The following is a 17,993-nucleotide window of genomic DNA, read 5'->3' as shown; positions in this document are numbered from 1 at the left end:
CGTTTAGGCAATATGCTTTGTCAAAATGATCCCACGGTGAGGCCAAATGACACAATATGGATGAAACAGTGGTGAGTTTGCGAGCAGAGTTGGCCCACGGCAACCGCGACACAACTTTGAAACAAGAAATGATTAAAGCGCGCCTCTGCTCAGGAGAACAGAGCAATCATGGCCGACCAGCTCTCCCGGTGCCACGGGTCTCCTGGGACCAGCGGGGCCCACAGTGTAATGGGACCGATGTTCCTCATTAATATATTGACAGATATGAAAAGTAGCCCGCGCTGAATACGAGCAGCAGTGCCAAAGAAAGTCAAGGCTATGGATGAAAAACCTGGATGGTCTTCTATGGTCTGGGGGCATGCAATGTGGTTTGGGTATACATTTTATGAGTCCAGAGAAAATATAACATTTTGCTTATCCTCTTGCTAAAATTTTCAAAACAGTCATGAAAATGCAGCTATTTAAGGTAATTGCTAATATGCACAGTGCGATTGTCAAAAAGAGAAGATGATGCCAGAGCCAGGTGAGGTGAGGAGACTTTGGGAGTGTGTCATGTGTAATTTCAGCATTTGGATCTACAGTATATCAGAACTAGTAGTTCACTTGGTAATATTAAAAAAAATATGTTGTGTTTGAGTGTTTTTGTATTGTTATTGCAGTATCAAAATTGAACATGGAGTCTATTTCTTAGTATCAAAATCAAGTTTGCATATTAGTGACACAGTGATGGCAGATCAGAGATGTTGTATAAAAAGAGTGTGAAGAAATGTTTGATATTTCATGATAATGTTTGATAATCATTCAGTTGTGGATGTTTCATTGTATTTTAATCCATGTTTGAATCAAATACATTTAATCCAAGGTGTGTAAATGTAATTTTTGTATTTTATTGTTTTAATGCACAGCAATAATGTTCAATTTTCAATGTATTCATAAGGTGAAGGCTTTAATATAAGCCTCTTTTTGGTTTTTTGCCTCTTCCAGCACCTACTTTTTTGTCTAGTGTGTGTGTGTGTGTGTGTGTGTTTTTTTTAAATAAATAAATAAAGTATTGAAATTTTAGTATTTTGACAAGACCACAATAAACAGTAAAAAATAAGTAACACATCCAGCCAAGAGTTTGTCTTTATTCATGCCCTTACTAGTCCACCCCATGGATTATTTGTTTATTGTATATTTTAGGAGAACCATTATCATTTATCTCACAATGGGGGAATTTCAATGTTGCGATACAAAGCACCCGACCAGAAGCAGACCATTTTATTACTGTAGACTAGCTTCACAATGGAGTAATTTACTACCCATCAGCAGTTTACCAGTACCTCTTTGGTGACCGCGCTCCTTTTATTGTCCAGTGGGTGTGTGCCTGTAGAAAGTGTTTGACTCAGGCCTGTTTTACTGTGACTTTTTAACTTGCAGCTCATGTGATTTAATGAATATGTTTGGAGTGTGTGCATACGCCCACCTGTGGTCACTCAGCCCATTATTTGCTGTGTGCACTCAGAAAAACAACATAGCAACATTGCGCTCATGGAAAGGGCCTATGGCAGACCGTGCATAGATTTATCCAATTATATTTATGTAGGCACCAACAGAAGTGGAAATTACTGTGTAGGTCTTGCACAGCTTTCAATTTAGTTTATATTTGGTTTAGTCATTGCATTATAATAAGAACAGTCCACTTTGAAATCACTTAAGGTGCACTATGTAACTTTCTGTTTGGGGGTCTATCACCTGCTTGTTTCTATGGATATGTCATTGCTCTACCTGGAATGTTCCACAGTACGACATTAAACAGCTCTACCTTACATTTATTCAATTACAGGTGGTTTTATGGTTCAAAAATATCTAGAAAAACAGGCATTCTAGCTGAGAGCGAGATTGTCTATCCCACAGATCTGGTTTGGTCTCCATGAAGATAGAAATGCAGTTACATTTGAGTAAGATTATCTGATTGTGGACTCTGCATGGGTGCCCTTCTGTAAATGAATGTTAGGTGAATGCTAGTTAATCTGCCTGTGCGTTATTTACTGACTTCACTGTTTGATTTTCTAACTTTCCGTTGGTTAAACAATTTTGTTAAGCCCCATGAGGTGACTGATGTTGTGATTTTTAAGCTATACAAAAGTATGTCTGAAATGAAGTGATAAAAATGTGCAGTGGTCTTCAGTTATGTGGTTAATAGTCCAAGGCTAGCCCGATTTTCCTCCATGATAATGTAGTTTCACGCTGATAAACGAGACATCTGTGAGGATAAGGCATACAGATATTGGTTGGAGGAGTCTTGGACTAGTTGCTATGACAACATTTAAACATGAAAGTGTAATTGGGGTTCTTGACTTTTGGCTTCATTTGTTGCACTGTATGTTGCTCCATCCCCAGATTTCCCTTGTGTTGCCATGGGATACGCCTCTTGAAATAAGCATCAAATTATGACTAAAGTTAGAAGGAAACACAGCAGAAAAGAGTGTGCGTGATTGTTCTCCTAGACTTTTTTTTTTACAAACGCCAGAGAACCTATAGACGTTAAAGCTTGCCAAGTCTAACATTACTGCTTGGTTCACCTTTATTCACATTCATTAAGTGTGAATGCTCATTTCAGGAAAAGTCCCAAAATGCTACACAATTAATTTACTTTTTGTTTGTCAAGGGCCATGCACAAACAAATTAATCTCATAGGAGTGAGTACTGCGGCAGATGGAGACTAAGGAGCCAATTTCCATCTGCGGGCAGGTATAGGCATTATATACCTAATGACTGGATAAAGCCCAAAAGAATAGGGACAGGCCCAGTATAATTAAATAGTGATCGTGTGTGGCTCCAATACAGCGCTCCTGCCAGAGGGATTAGCCCACAGTAGCAGTGATGCTAAACTAACGGGGTAAAGCGCTGTGCCAGCTCTTGGGTAAGGCTCACAACAGAGATACAGCAATATTAGTTTGGAAGAAATGGTATTTACATAGGGGTCGACAATATTATAAAATGAATATGTATATCTTGTTGATATTTTATCTTAAAGGGACAGACAGAAATTTTGGACCTCATTTCCTAGTTAGCCAGAGTGTTGGAGACGTGTGGAGACACTTTTTAAAATATTTCATCCAGTCCTTGTATTTGCAGAGGTCACTGGTGCTAGGCTAGTGCATGTCAATAGCCATAGTTAACTTGCCACTAAAACCAGTCTTACCCACTCCACAAAACACCAGAAGCAAATCTGTTATTACACCAGACTGTCGATGTAAATGTCTGTGTCGATAGAATAATTTTAGAAGTAAAACCAACATTGTCTTTTAAGGATTTATGTCTGAGCAGTAGCAGCAAGTTGCATTTCTTGATAGAAAGCTTGGCAGCGGCGGACTGATATCACCTAGCACCTCCACTGCTGGTGAGAAAATAGTCCCTCAACATGTGACGATTCATGTGATGCAAGATAAGTTTTATTTAAAACATTATTCTATCATCACAGACATTTATATTGATAGTCTGGTGTAATAACAGATTTGCTTCAGGTGCTTTGTGGAGTGGGTAAGACTGTTTTTAGTGGCAGGATAACTATGGCCATTGACATGCACTAGCCTAGCACCAGTGACCTCTGCAAATACAAGGACTGGATGGAATATTTAAAAAAGTGTCTCCACACATCTCCAACACTCTGGGTAACAGAAATGAGGTCCTATGTCCAAAATTCCAGACTGTCCCTTTAAAGGTGCACTGTGTAACTTTTCTCTAGAGGGTCTGTAACCTGTTTGTCCCCATGGAGATGTTAATGCTTGGGTTTAAACTGTCCACAGTATGTCATTAAACTAATCTGTAATGCATTTATTTAACTACAGGTGTTATTTATTGCTCAAAAATATCTAAAAACATCACTGTGAGTGGGGTTGCCTCTCCACAAATCTAACCAGTAATTCGGTTTAAAAGTCAGAGATTGGAGATGGAGATTCTTAAATTTATGGCTATACTGTAGAACATTCTAGGCACATCTCCATGGATACAAGCAGGAGACGGACCCTCTACCCAACAAGTTACACAGTGCACCTTTAACATGCTTGAAAAGGCATGTAAATATTATTATGGTGCAAGTGTAGTAATGGACTGTAAAATTTACTTCTGCAGAAATATCAATTTATACTGATTATAATTTAGCTCTATTTTCAGCTTTATTTATTTTTAGACAATATTACACATTTTCTAATTTGGCTAATCTCCAAAACATCAATTACATTATTATATTTTTTGTTTTATCTTTGACCTCTATTTACAGTTTCTAGTTTCTACTTTGTATTGATCAGCAGGATACAGCTGTGAAACTGTTGTTGGTTGATAGAAACAAGCAAAAGGGAAACAAATTTGGTTTATTTACCATGTGAACTGTTAAACTTTTAATGATTCTTGTGGACATCATGACCTGGTGCACTTTTGAGACATTTTTAAATGCTGCCAAATACAGACTTGGAACATGTCAAAGTGGAATGGAATATCATATGAATACATTTTACATGTAGTTGTGTAGTACCTGAAGAAAAGGAGAGGAGGCATGAAATTAGCAAAAGCTCTCAAAACTACCGCTATGATCCAACCATATACTTGACCAACTGCACTGACAAAACAAGAAAAGAACTCGTAAATTGTAAATTTGTACATAAAAAGGCAAACTAAACTTACAGTTCACTCCTGAATTTCAAGCTTGCTCACTCCATGCTTTCTTCTTTCTGTTAAGAACCATAAAAAGCTTTCACAGTCCCAATGCAATCGTTAATTTTGCTGACTATAAGACAACATTTTAAGGCAAGAAACTGCAGGTAAATAGGAAAAAAATTAGAGAAACATTTCCTGCAGCTTAAATACATAAATGTAAGGAAAAAATGTGTTACAAGTTTTTCACCATGGAATGTTTTTCATATAAAAACTGCCAAAACTGACGACCATTTATAGGCCATTTAAAACAGAAACAAGAAAACATCCAGGTTTAAATAAAAATGGATTTCATTTAATATTTGAGTAAAGTACATCTGACTGAAAATTTCCCCCCCAAAATCATATTTTGTCTCATACAACTCTATGGCTGCAAGTGAATTAAATTCAATATCAAGAATTGTGTTGTGTCCTCCTGAAATCTTGTATGCTACCTGACGAAAAAAATAAAAATAAAAATGTTTTGTGTCTCCCCTTAACTTGATTAAAACCCAACACTGCTACAATTGTGGTGTTTTTATAAAAGTACAACAAAGTAGTTGTAATGTTGAAATGGTATTTAAACCACATCCCACTGTATGGAGCAGAGTGTGTGCATGTGTGTGTGAATGGTCCACTGCGTACTGTACATTTTAATTGCCCTGCTGGGGATGACTGTGTAGATTTGAATAGCGCTGGCTACTAAAAGCCTCTCCTCTCTCTCACCTCATTAACACTTGTTTAACTAAAGAACTGGTGCCTTGACATGGTGTCCACTTTGGAGAGCACTTACACTTTAATCCCACTGAACAACATTGTGGAACGAGCACATTTACTATTGTTGTTAGCAGCTTTCATACATCTGTGTCTATAAATTAAACAAACACAAAACAAAACAAGCACTCAGTTTGTCCTGAATTCGAAGGATATTCAAATATGAATGCAGTCAGCCACCACCAGCTTAGTTAAATTTAGTGCCATATTAAACAATGCCCTGAAGTATCTCGCCACATGGGCATTTTCGAGTTATTTTTATGTGGTTTGCGAAAAATATGCCTGAACCTTAAGGAATCTTTATAATTGTATGTTTCGGGATGAGTTGGCCAATACAAGTGTATAGAGAATGGCACTGTGGATAGGCTCACTTAGCTCCCATTAAGCTGTATCCAAAACAAAACAGTCCCAGCGGCTTGACATGTTCCTGGACGGTGCCCGGATAATGCCAGGGTCACAGTTTTTGGGAAAAGGGAGTGGTTGTGTGCTACTGACTTTGCAGGGAAACCACTGGGGGATGATTCAGACAGTGTTTCAGACGGATCCCTTCTAAGAATACAGAGAGATGTGAGCATGAATATTCAATTTGGATAAATGTTGTCCTGTCTGCTTGGGCTGGGTAAACTCTTCAAGCCAACATTAGACTAAAAACAATTGGGGCTTAAAGGTCCTATATTACTCAAAATGACTCTGAAGCTTTAAGTTATGTTATAATGTTACCTCCTCAAAAACATACCTGGAGTTGTGTTTTGTTTCATTCACACATGTTTGAGTAATCTTTTATTAGTCTGTATAAATCTCCAAAGCTCAAAATGCTCTTTTCCACCTTGTGATGTCATTTAGTGGTAGTTTTCAAGCTTCCTTTTACCTTTAGCTCAGTAGGGATTGGCAATTCCAAGGCTGATTCCAAATCCAAATATCTCTAGTGAAGGTGAATAGGGTGTAAAAACAGAGTGGAGCAAATCCTGTATGACAACATGACATCACAAGGTGGAACAGAGTGTTACCTGTTTGAAAGGAGAGCTCAGCCTAAATGCAGGCTTTGTGTGTTAAATGTTTGTGAATGAAACTAAACACAACTCTTGGTATGTTTTGGATGAGGAGATAACACTGTAACATAGATCAGAAAATAGCATGATATGGGACCTTTAAAAAGTCAGGGCAAATCGTCATTAAAACATAGTCACTGAAACTAATTTACTGAAACATAGCATGTGTTTCAGTATATTTGATAAAATTAAACAACAATTATACATACAAAAATATATCAACTTGTGTTGGTAGTTATAGAAGAAATGGGGATAAGGCAATATTGTATGTTTGTACCTTTATCCAGTATTAAGATCTATATTACATCATATTTTCGACCAGAACACAAATAAAGAAACTCTAACCTTGGTGAGACAAAGTGGCATTTGTAAGGAAGCAGCATTTGCAGCGTTAATTTAAAACATTGGTAGTATTCTACACAGTATTCTACTGCATTAAACATGAACAGACCCAGCACACACTGTGGCAACTTGACAAATGGAGCGACATCTCCTTTAAATGTAAATGTAGGTGAAATTAAAGCCAAACAGAGCCTGCGAACATTTCAACAGACAGAACAAATGTGTCTCTGTGAAATCCACAGAACATAATGGTGGCAAGCTGGCTGATTGGCTAGCCCTCTTGATTCACAGTGTAAAGGTTCCTGGTTCAAATCCCAGTGGTGTCAAATGAAGAGAATTAAGTTCTTCCACGAGGAATTGATTAAATAATTGCTTGGATTGTTTCATTTAATAAAGAAACACGTGTCTGGTCATTAATAAAATTATATGTCATAAGCACACAGCTTCCTTTTTGTTTGCGCTACATGTGTGGACCAGTACAAGATGAACTGAGTGTTTAGTTTCAAACAAAGGTTTTGAACTGGCTAACACGGCCTTTGTCTGGCTCTGAAGGTGTGTATCTTATAAAGTATTCTGAGTGCTTTTCACCAGGCTCAAGAGGCCCAATAAAACAACACTCAGTTCAACAGCAGCAAACTGGTTACAAATGTCAAATGAAAAGCAGCACCTCTTATCTATAATGTGCCAATGAGCCTGTCAGTCTGCGCCTCTTTGGACTTTCAAATCTCCATTTCTCACTGCTCCGAGGGTGTGTGCTCCGACAGAATGTCAGGCAATTAAACAGTCATGGCTCATTGAGCTGGGGGTGGGCCGCCCCTCCGAACTCCTCATTCAAAACACAAGAAATCTCACGGCGTGGGAACGCTCTGCTCACAAACTTAGGCAGTAAATTCAGACAACAAGTTCTTATCAAAGGACACTTAAAGCCATAGTCGACTTTCTCCTAGCTGAGCAGTGTCACTGTCACGGCCAATTATCTCTGTGAACGAACACAGTTAACGCAACAACAGAGACGTGGTCTCAAAGGAAGGCAGCGGTGCCCCACTGCAGCATAAACCTGCTTCATTCTTATGATTCACTAAGCAGCATGATACAAGTCTACAGCTACAACAGTCTGCACCAAGAAGGTGAACCGAACAAAGCCTTCAAGCCACATGTTGTTAAGAGTGAAAGTATTTTTTTTGAGTACTTTAAAAATGGACTAAAGCTTTCACACAGCTGTTTCCTCCATCAATAAAAGCTCTGTAATATCATCTTAAAAACTGGCACATAAACTCATAAACACACTGCAGTAGATATAATGTAAGAATAAGAATCAATATCTAAAAACATCTTTTAAACAAGGTCTCCCCAACAATGCCTATTAAATAGATTTTCTTTAAAAGCATTTGTACCTGTTCAAAAGTCATTCTTGCAGTTCAATGGGGCCGTTTGTCACGTCCAGCTGGATGCTATAATTGTGAGTCAGACTGAGCCTAAAGATAAAACAAGCGTTTTATTCCTCTCGCCAGGAGCCCGCCATAGCAGCACATTACTGAAATGTCACCACGTGCGCCTTCTGCAGCCTCTCTGATCAGTCCTGAAATCTCACAAAGGACTTTTTGTAGTCAGGTAGCTCCCTGGCAGTTATCATACGTCAGTAATATAAGTTGTTTGTTGAGACTGTGCAGGCAGACTAATTATCGTGTTATTCATGAAGCGTCTGGAGCCTTCACTGCTCCACAACACCAACACCAGCTGCATCCCTCAGCATCACAGACTGCTTCTACGCCACCTCTGACTGGACGGCTTCCTGCAGGACCTGACTCTATTAGCAATGGCAATGAGGCTCTATAACAGGATGTGTCAAGAATAGATGTGTTGAAGACGCCTTGTGTTGACTCTCCTGGGGACCTCGCGTAGCAGCCCAGAACATCGTGGCATGTGTTGAACAATCCCTGTGGTGTTAGCAGCTTCACTTTAGTGTCAAACATTTGATAAAGCCACTTATTTTACACTTAGGTCAGCATTAGAATCTGGAGATTTATCTTGTGAGACCTAATTATTTAAGACAATACAAATAAACTGATGGTGATCATAAGTAAAACAATAGGTAGGCCTGTCTCAATAATTACTATATCGACTTTAACATGAGAGCTGAAACAATATATTTTGGGGCTCAATATTTATTGTGTGTGCAATTTACTTGCAAAAGTGGAGAAATTTGGGGTATGTTTGTTGAAATATTTTATTTTATATATTATTGTTGCTTTCTTCCAGCTGTTTATTTCTTCCAGCTCATGCCTTTTGAATGACACTGTCTAAAGTAAAGCAGTTTCAGTATTGTCACTTATCGCATTATGTCTGTAGCTTTAAAAATTGCTATGCTTTCAAGCCGAACAGCAGGTCATGTGCTTAATACTTGTGTTGATGATAATACCAACGCAATCAATCAATATCACTCTACTCAAATTTATGTAGTAATTCAATTCTATCAAGACAGGTCACTAATACTACTAGAGAAGCCACATTCTTTAGTCGTTCTATTATAAATGGTTCAGATTAAACTCTAAATACTATTTTCGGCAAAGACACTGCCAAGTCCTGCAACTGGCAAAGTGAATTTACAATGACAAAAACTTTATTCACTATTTTTTCTCCGTACTTCGTAACCGTACCTCGCAATGGGAAATAATATTACATTCATAAAGCATGCCAACACCAATGTGAAAAAAAAAAAAAAAAGCAGCTAATTTCAGTTATCTTTGCCCCACCCCAGTCTATCCCGCCAGTGTAGGCAGATAAGAACACATTCACGTAACACACAATACATAAACAAGGAATTCAAAGCATAAAAAATGACGAGGAAGAAAATGTTGAACCTTACACTGTGTTGCATCTCATTCCAAACACTCCTCTGGTTTGCAGCAGAAAAGCAGAGAAACAAACTCAATTAATTCACAGTAGGTGGAAGCAGGAGCTGATGGACATGCATGACTACAGAGCACACACAGTACTGTTGTATAAGGGACATCAATAACCAGTGCAATATGAATGGGAAAGAGCGGAAATGCAATTAGTATTGAATAAAACAAATAACCCACGCTTTTATTTGTGCATTCTAAGAGCCAGATGGGGGAAAAAGAACTGCTTTTCAAATTGAGTTTTTACGCTGGATAAATAGCATATTATTAACCTGACAAAAAGCATTTAGAGAGTGAATCGAGCTTGTTTTCAAACTCCGTGGAGGAAATGACAGCTCAACTAAACAGTGAATACGTTTTGTTGCGAAGGAGTTACGGACAAGTTTGGATAAAGGCTGTGAAACGTACATATTAAAAGTGAATAATAAGAGGATATTAAGGACATTCAACTTAAAAAACCTATATTACTCTAAATTGCCTTTTCTAAGCTTTTATATTGGAATGTTGTTACCTCATCAAAAACACACCTGGAGTTGTGTTTTGTGGACTGTAAAATGTAAATTATGTGAGTATATTGACTGGTGAAGGTCCTAGGTCCTAAAGTTGTGTTTTTTTTTTTTTATTTTTTTTAAAGGTCCTATCACACAAGTTGAGTTTTGTTTCATTCACACATGTTTGAGTACTCGACATCACCAAAGCACAAAATGTTGTGTTCCACCTCGTGATGTCATGTCTACCTTTTACCTTTTGTTAAGTGGAGACTGGAAATTCCAAGACTGGATTTATCCAAATTATTCTAGTGAACATGTATGGGGTTTAAAAACACAGTGGGGCTCTTCCTGTATTACCACATGACATCACAGAGTGGGACAGAGTCTGTTTGAGAGAAGAACTCAGCCTAAATATGAAGGGTTAGTGTGTTAAACATGTGTGATTGAAACAAAACACAACTCTTGGCATGTTTTTGAGGAAAAAACATGATAACATAAATCAGAAAATAGCACAATATGGGTCCTTTAAGTATCAGTAATTCAAGAGTAATTGCTCCATGACAAATATTGTACCAAACAATATAAATCATTTTTTATCAGTGAAAAATATATCTCTGGTATGTGTCAGCATAGTAGAAGCAATGTTAAGGCTAAGACTATATTTTAAACCAATTTCAGAAAGTGCCAAAAACTTTTTTCAGTCTTATAATTTTCTAATAAAACTCTTCAACAGTAACTTAAGAGGGTTCACTGTGACAGGAGAGGGTCAGAGTGTGGAAAGCTAATCCATGCTGAGTACTGTCTCTCAGCTCAATGGAACTGCCAGCTTTGTGTTAACCTTTAGCCCACGGCGGCATTTTAACTCTCAAGGTTGTTGGAAATGGAAATCCATATATCAAGATCCAATCCCACTAACATGTGCTTAATCTGATGGAAAATAAAGACCCGCGTTACAGAAAACAATTGATAGCGCCACTCTTCGAAAACCATCCATCTCCACCTCCATGCCTTCTATTCTCTGTTGTTTGAAACGTACAAACAGGGATGAGAAGGGCAGAGGAGGTGTGGCTGCTCTCCCGCCACGGAGCTGTTGATTCGTTAACACAAGCACAAATCGATAGAGATGGGGGACCTGAATAGTTCACGGGTACAAAGAATTAATTTCCGGCTGTGGGGGGCTTACTGTGGCAAATCACTAGCTTTAATCAGCAGTGTCAAGTCAAGAAAGACAAACGATGTTTACGCCCAAAAATGCTGTGTCTCTGCGTACTTGAAAACCAGTGGTGGAAGAAGTACTCAATTTTGTTTCTTAAGTAAAAGTACAGATACAGGGGCAAACGTTTACTCATAATCTTGCTCATATGAAAAAATCTAAACTATTGAAATACCTGTTTAAAAATTTAGTTTAAGAGAAAATAATTTTGTAGAGAGAATTTTGCAATTAAAGCATGAAATGTAGTGAACGTTAGTGCAATCAAGCTGATTTTAAGTGATTCAACTGATGATGATGATTTTTGTAGCTGTTTTTGTGCTTTTGGTTTGTTCTTAGTTCTAAATTAACTCAAATTAAAGGTGTACTATGTAACGGTTTGTTTGGGGGTCCATCTCCTGCTTGTTTCTATGGATATACCATTGCTCTGTTTAGAATGTTCCACAGTATGACATTAAACAGCTCTACCTTACATTTATTCAATTACAGGTGGTTTTATAGCTCAAAAATACCTTGAAAAACAGGTATTCTGACTGTGAGCGGGGTTGCCTCTCCGTAGATATGACTTGTAACTTAGTCTGGTTTGATCTCCGTGAAAATAAAAAAGGTTTAATGCCATACTGTGAAACATTCCAGACAAAGCAATGACATCTCCATGGAGAAAAGCATCAGTTTTGATTTTGATTTTGGTTTTGATTTGATTTTCCATCCAGATCTAAAATTTTGTGGAGCTGAAAGTACAGATACCTGCTCTCAAATCTAGTAAAGTAAAAGTAAAAAGTATCCACTGTAAAATTGACTCAAGTAAAATACAGATACCTAAAAATTGTACTTGAGATGTTATTGTTTTGTCTGGAATGTTTCACTGTTTGGTATTAAACCTTTCTATCTTCAGAGACCAAACCAGACCAAGTTACAGGTCAGATCTGTGGACAGACAACCCCGCTCAGAGTCAGAGTGCCTGTTTCAGAGTGCCTGTTTTTCGAGATATCTGTAGTGGAATAGATGTAAAGTAGATCTGTTTAATGTCATACTGTGGAACATTCCAGGCAGAGCAATGACATAGCCATAGAAAGAATCAGGAGACAGACCCAACTAAAAAGTTACATAGTGCACCTTAAAAAACTGTACTTTTACTTTTGTACTTTGTTACCTTCCACCACAGATGAAAACAGTGGATTCCTCACCAGTCTGTCGAGGCTAGTGCCAGCTGCAGTGGTGGGGCGCTCCTCGGGGCTGTAGGGCTTGAAGCGGGCGGTAAACACGTCCGAAACACCACGTGCGGATCTGCTCATTCCTGCGGGTTTGGGCTGGCCACAACCTTGGAAAACCTGCAATTACATGGACACGGGTGAACCCATAGTCACCGTCTGAAATTACCCCCGGAGGCAGGAAAAAATAGGGCGAACATGTTTGCTTAAGGCCAAAAGACATTCACCCCGCGTTACCGTACATGACAGCGCGCTGCATCAATCTGAGGGGAGCTGTTCTGATAGATGCTTTGACAATGACTATTTATAATGACAGGGGGAAGATTTTTATGGGATTTGGGGGAAAGCACCACATATACTTAAGCCATAAACAAAAATGCATCTGTTGCATGGGAAAACCAACAGGGCATTTAACTGAACAGGAGCTGGCATCTAAAAGTGTGTAGGCAGTCGGATATCTTCACAACCACCTACATTTTTTTGACGTTCTGACTACAATTTTGTGGGCAAAGGAGAATGCAGTAAAGCACAGGAAACACATTAACTACTGTTAGTTGAACTAAGATTATCTGACCAAAGCCTAACGTATAATTCAAATTCAAACCTAAACTTGGACATAATTAGCATGTGTTGTTCGGTGCACACCTTACAGCGCACAGTGTGACTTAGTAGTTCCACTTTGACTAACTTTAGCTGTGATGTGAAGCTTCTAAGTCAATGCTATGTGGAATAAAGCTAATTGACGTACCCTGTAGGAAACCTGGGCGCTGTTATCCTGCATATTCATGATGGCCTCTGAAATCTTCACATCAATAGGCTCCATGACAGATTCAATGTTGAAAGGTCCCTCTAGCCTCTGCGCGACCAGCAGCATAGCATCTGTCAAAACAAAGGTAAAGGTTAGAGAGGAGAAGCAGAGAGGAGGGCGCCAGGATAACACTCCGTGGACAGCTCACAAATACAATACAATTGACTTTAACATTTAAACTGTTAAATCACTCTACAGATTACTAAGAGACACTTTTATGTGAACACTGAATCAGTTGTGTCCCCATCTGGCACAATTCACCATTCAAAACCATTTTGTTTCCTGAAAGTGTACTTTCTGAAAATAAAACTTGACTTTAAATCATGACTTCACAATATTTTATTTTACTTCAGTAATTGTAATGTTGTTAAAAGAGTATTTTCAGACTTGTATTGCAAAGTGGAAGAGTGTTCCCCTATAATCTAAAGGTCAAGGGATGGAATTTTGTTTGTTCAGCAGCATTCTAGCTGTGGTCGCAATAAAACTATGGTAAAATGGTATTTGCTACTCTATTATCAACTGTATTATCACTCCCACATAGATCATAAATGTCATTTTTGTTTTTGTTGTACACGTAAAAGTGATATTACTTGACTACTAATTAAGTCTAAGGTCAAGATATACTTAACTGATGCTTTATAAGGGATTTTTTTTTTTCTTTGCACTTGAACGATTCTTTGACCAGAGCTGCTGTGGCAAACTGTCAGACCAGTGAGATACACCCACATAGCGCTGGGAGACCCATCTCTAGATTTTAAACTAGGCTGGAGGATTGCCTATTGTGCATCTTTTGATAAGGAAGGACCTGAGTGCCTGGAGGAAAGCCACCCATGCACAGGAAGAAACATGCAAACTCCACACAGAAAGACTCATACTGCCCGGGAGACGAACTTGGAACCTTGCTGTGAAGAGTATGTGCAATGTGCCACCAAGCACACTAAGTATTATGCTGGATTTATACTGATTACATGTTGGGTTTGGTAATTACTTTGAGAGGGTTACTTGCAACGTGGTTTTAAATCTTGTGGGACCTGCCTGAGTCCTGAACCGCACCACACTTGCACAGTCAGTGTACACCTAGAGCTACACTGTTACAGCACTTCAAAACCGCAGTATCTAATATTTGGTCAGTTTCCCTCCAAAATCCACACCACAGTTCTCAGAAAACACAGCAACAGTCTGTTCTTGAACTCCTGCTCTTAAATGATCTCTGGACACCTGTTCTATACAGTGGATTTCCTGAGCTGTTCTTTTCCTCTGAAATAGGTCTCTAGTGTGAGCATGTACTGAGATAGACAGTGTGAAGTTGGTCTACAGGTCCATTAATACGATGTTTTTGCAGGAGGCCATATAGTCTATAGGATTCTGACTTTTGAGATTCTAAGTTCATCTAAGCCATGACAATATTTTAAAATTAAACAAAGATGAATTTTTAGTTTCACATGTTTTTAATGATTTATTCCAAAACATTTTTTTAAGTCTCAACTATAGCAAAAAACAAAAACAGAATAATTCATTAACTGAAATCCAAATCACTCCATTCCCAAAAGGTCATGTACTGCATTGTAGCTCTGTGATTTCCTGTTCTGTCATGGTCCGTGCAGCCTCCACCACACTCCTTATGAAGCATGAATCCATCTCGGGGCAAATTCAATTTTTATGTAGATCAGCTCAATCAAGTCAAGCAAATTAAGTTATGCCGTGTGCAACAAATAGTGCTGATGAGTCATTGATTTAATAGAACTTTTGAAAGCCAAGCAGTTATTTACATTCGCTGCGGGCTATCAATGCTGTAAGGTCAACGGCTCATTAAGATCACCGTATGGACACAAACTCCAAGGACCGGCTGCAACAAAAGACTTGACATGAATGCCTCTCGCCTTGGAAAATAAATACTCAAAATTAAACACTGAGATCTAACAAGCATCTACTCCCTTTGAAAACAAGAAAGAAAGAACCAGTCCAAGGGCTCTTCACATGAGAAGGGAACGAATCCAACCCGTATAATCTGAATGTGTCTGTATAGTGTGCGTCACTAGCCTGGACATCTGCACATCACACCAAGTTACATTATACATGAGTAGATCCAGATAGGGCTCTTAAGGATGTCTGAAGAGTTCGCATTCAGACCTCCCAGGACAAGACCTCACCAGTGGCCTGTAATAATAACCACTCTCCAATTACACGCTATTAGTATATAAGGTCATGCTGTCATCACTTATTTCATCTGGACAAAAATGGAAATGCGGTATAGACAGGAAGCTGGATAAGTGAATGAATTTGCTCAATGAAGTTGTTGGTTTATGTAAAACAGTAGAATTACAGGCTTCAATAATACACTGTGCATTACGTGAGACACTGAGGCGCTTTCCTGTCCTGCTATATTTCCAGTTCATAGAAAACATTTTGGATTCTGCTGATTTGAGTGGGTTGACCTGGAGGTGGATAAACCAACACTTTCCAAATATAGGCAAAGACGCCAGACTTGGAGAGCGTAAAATTGAGAGAAAAATGATATTGAACATAATATGGTGTTTGACTACGTTATTAATATATGTAATAGGATTAGATATATTGCCTCCCTTGAGAAATTTATTCATTGCATTTGACCAGTTCTCAAATACTACCATGGCAACCTCCGTGCATCGCCCAGGAAACCAGCTCCAGATCTTGAGACAGGCTTGGTCAGGACTACCTTCGCTGGAGGATTTTGCCTATTGTGCATGTTTGAGATTGATGGAGGAAAGTAAGTCTCTGGAGGAAACTCACCCATCGGGAGTGTATGCAACCTCTGCATAGCTAGACTTCTCAGGACTAACAATGATCTCATTATTTGAGCTACAGAAACCCCCCACATGAATCACCTACAGATTATCTTAAACTTGTCATTATTCTTGTTAAAAAAATATTCTCTGCTTGCCTTACTCACCAGAATTTCAAATCTGTGCTATTCACTTCATGTCAGTGGTTACAGGTTTATGCTTAATTGCTATCTTCCTATGAGGTAAGCATCAGGTAGAAAGACTAAAAAGTACATAATAAATGTTGGAAAAGAGGCTATGGTGTTTGCGGATTTGAGAGCAGTGCAAGACAGAGCTAAATGGAGGAAGATGACTTGGTTTTGGACCCCTGAAGGGAAGAGCCAAGAAAAAAGAATAGCTTTTTCATGTTGTTTCTTTTTGCTCAAGGCCAAAGGACAGTTTTGTTTATCTACTTAGACATTTTTTTCTAATCTTGATACTTCCATTATCAGCCCACTTTAAAAAACAGCTACAAAAAGAGGCGATCTATGAATCAAAAACACACCTAGAATATGTTATATAATACAGTTCAAAACAGAAATTAGGTGCTGGTGGTGTGAACGTAGACCTGTCCACTCCTCATTCTTCTGGGACCGGCCGATCACTAATGGCAAAAAGCATTACTGCGCGCTCCGGCTCCATTTCCTTTCCAATTATGTCAAAGCCTGGCCCTTTGAAGAGCCCTCTGTTTGTTTACACTGTGGATAGCGAGCTGCCTGTGATGCTCGCTGCGATTTCAATACACAAAGCCCTCCGCCAAATGTGTTTTTCTTCTTTTTTTTTTTTTCATTTTTACTTTTGCACTTCAATCTCAAACACTGACAATATGCAAGCCACTGTATACAGCATCAGAAATTCGGCACCTAATCAAACACAGAATTGAGATTTCGCTGTCACTTGCCTATTAGCGATCTCCCGTCACAATAAGTTTCTTTGTCTTTGGTAGTCATTTAAAATTCAGAAATGTCACTCAAAGCTATTATAATGTAAATACGCGGCGCCTCAGGTACGCTGCCTGCTTACCGACCCAATATGAATAAAAAAACAAACACGCTTGAAATTTAACTGTCAAGAGAACCAAACTGCAAATTTAGGTCAGGGGAGCCACATGGGAGAGCTACATATTCCATAATAAAAGAGCTAAAAAAAATGCTGCTAGCGTTTGTAATGACGGCAATCTTTCTCCACGGCTTATCAGATGCAAATGCACAAAACTGGCAACTTCATATAAATTTGAAAGCAGAAGATGGCGATGTAGGAGGAATGAGAATGGGCTGAGTGGAGCCGGTGCAGTGTTGAGTCCCCAAAGGGAAGGCGGGGTGCTGCGCTGCATGTAGAAAACTAGCTACCTACATGGAGAATTAATGAGTCTCATTTATGAGGGGGGCAGAGTCCGGTCCACTGTGGTGCGACTGCTGCTGCTCCTAGCCAAATGTTCCCCCAGCATCTCCTTTGCAAAGCACAGATAGGCCAGTGTCCAGCCAGTGGAAGGAAGTCTTGGTATTATCAGCCCATAGCCATGCAAACAGAATCAAGTATTTCGTGGTGAAGTGGGAAAGGAGTTGGTGCTTGTTGAAATTGTGGGTTATTTGGTTAGTGTTTGTTGATGCTAGACTGGGACTGTGAAAAGGATACAGACAGCCAGGGTGGAGGCCTTTACTAACAGGAAAATAACTTCCAAACAGAATTGCAGAATTTCTCCAGCGGGTAAAATGAAAGGTGCATTGTGT

At 38.9% G+C, this 17,993-nt stretch overlaps 1 protein-coding gene across 1 annotated transcript in view; it reads right to left on the bottom strand.

The window, feature by feature from the left end:
• The window catches only part of gpc6b (glypican 6b), a 113,189-nt gene that overhangs the window by 17,810 nt on the left and 77,386 nt on the right, over positions 1–17,993 (bottom strand). Inside the window, exons 5-6 of the mRNA XM_020939120.2 lie at positions 13,403–13,533; positions 12,631–12,774 (exon numbers count right to left, since the gene is read on the bottom strand). Coding sequence (XP_020794779.1) covers positions 12,631–12,774; positions 13,403–13,533 — 275 coding nt within the window. The remainder of the gene's footprint in view (positions 1–12,630; positions 12,775–13,402; positions 13,534–17,993) is intronic.

The sequence above is a fragment of the Boleophthalmus pectinirostris genome, unplaced genomic scaffold (genome assembly GCF_026225935.1).
Source record: "Boleophthalmus pectinirostris isolate CB_2022bp ecotype Guang Dong unplaced genomic scaffold, ASM2622593v1 HiC_scaffold_1, whole genome shotgun sequence".
Classification (NCBI taxonomy): domain Eukaryota; kingdom Metazoa; phylum Chordata; class Actinopteri; order Gobiiformes; family Gobiidae; genus Boleophthalmus; species Boleophthalmus pectinirostris.
The sequence above is the reverse complement of the archived record's forward strand: the minus strand, read 5'-3'. Positions and strand labels throughout refer to the sequence as shown.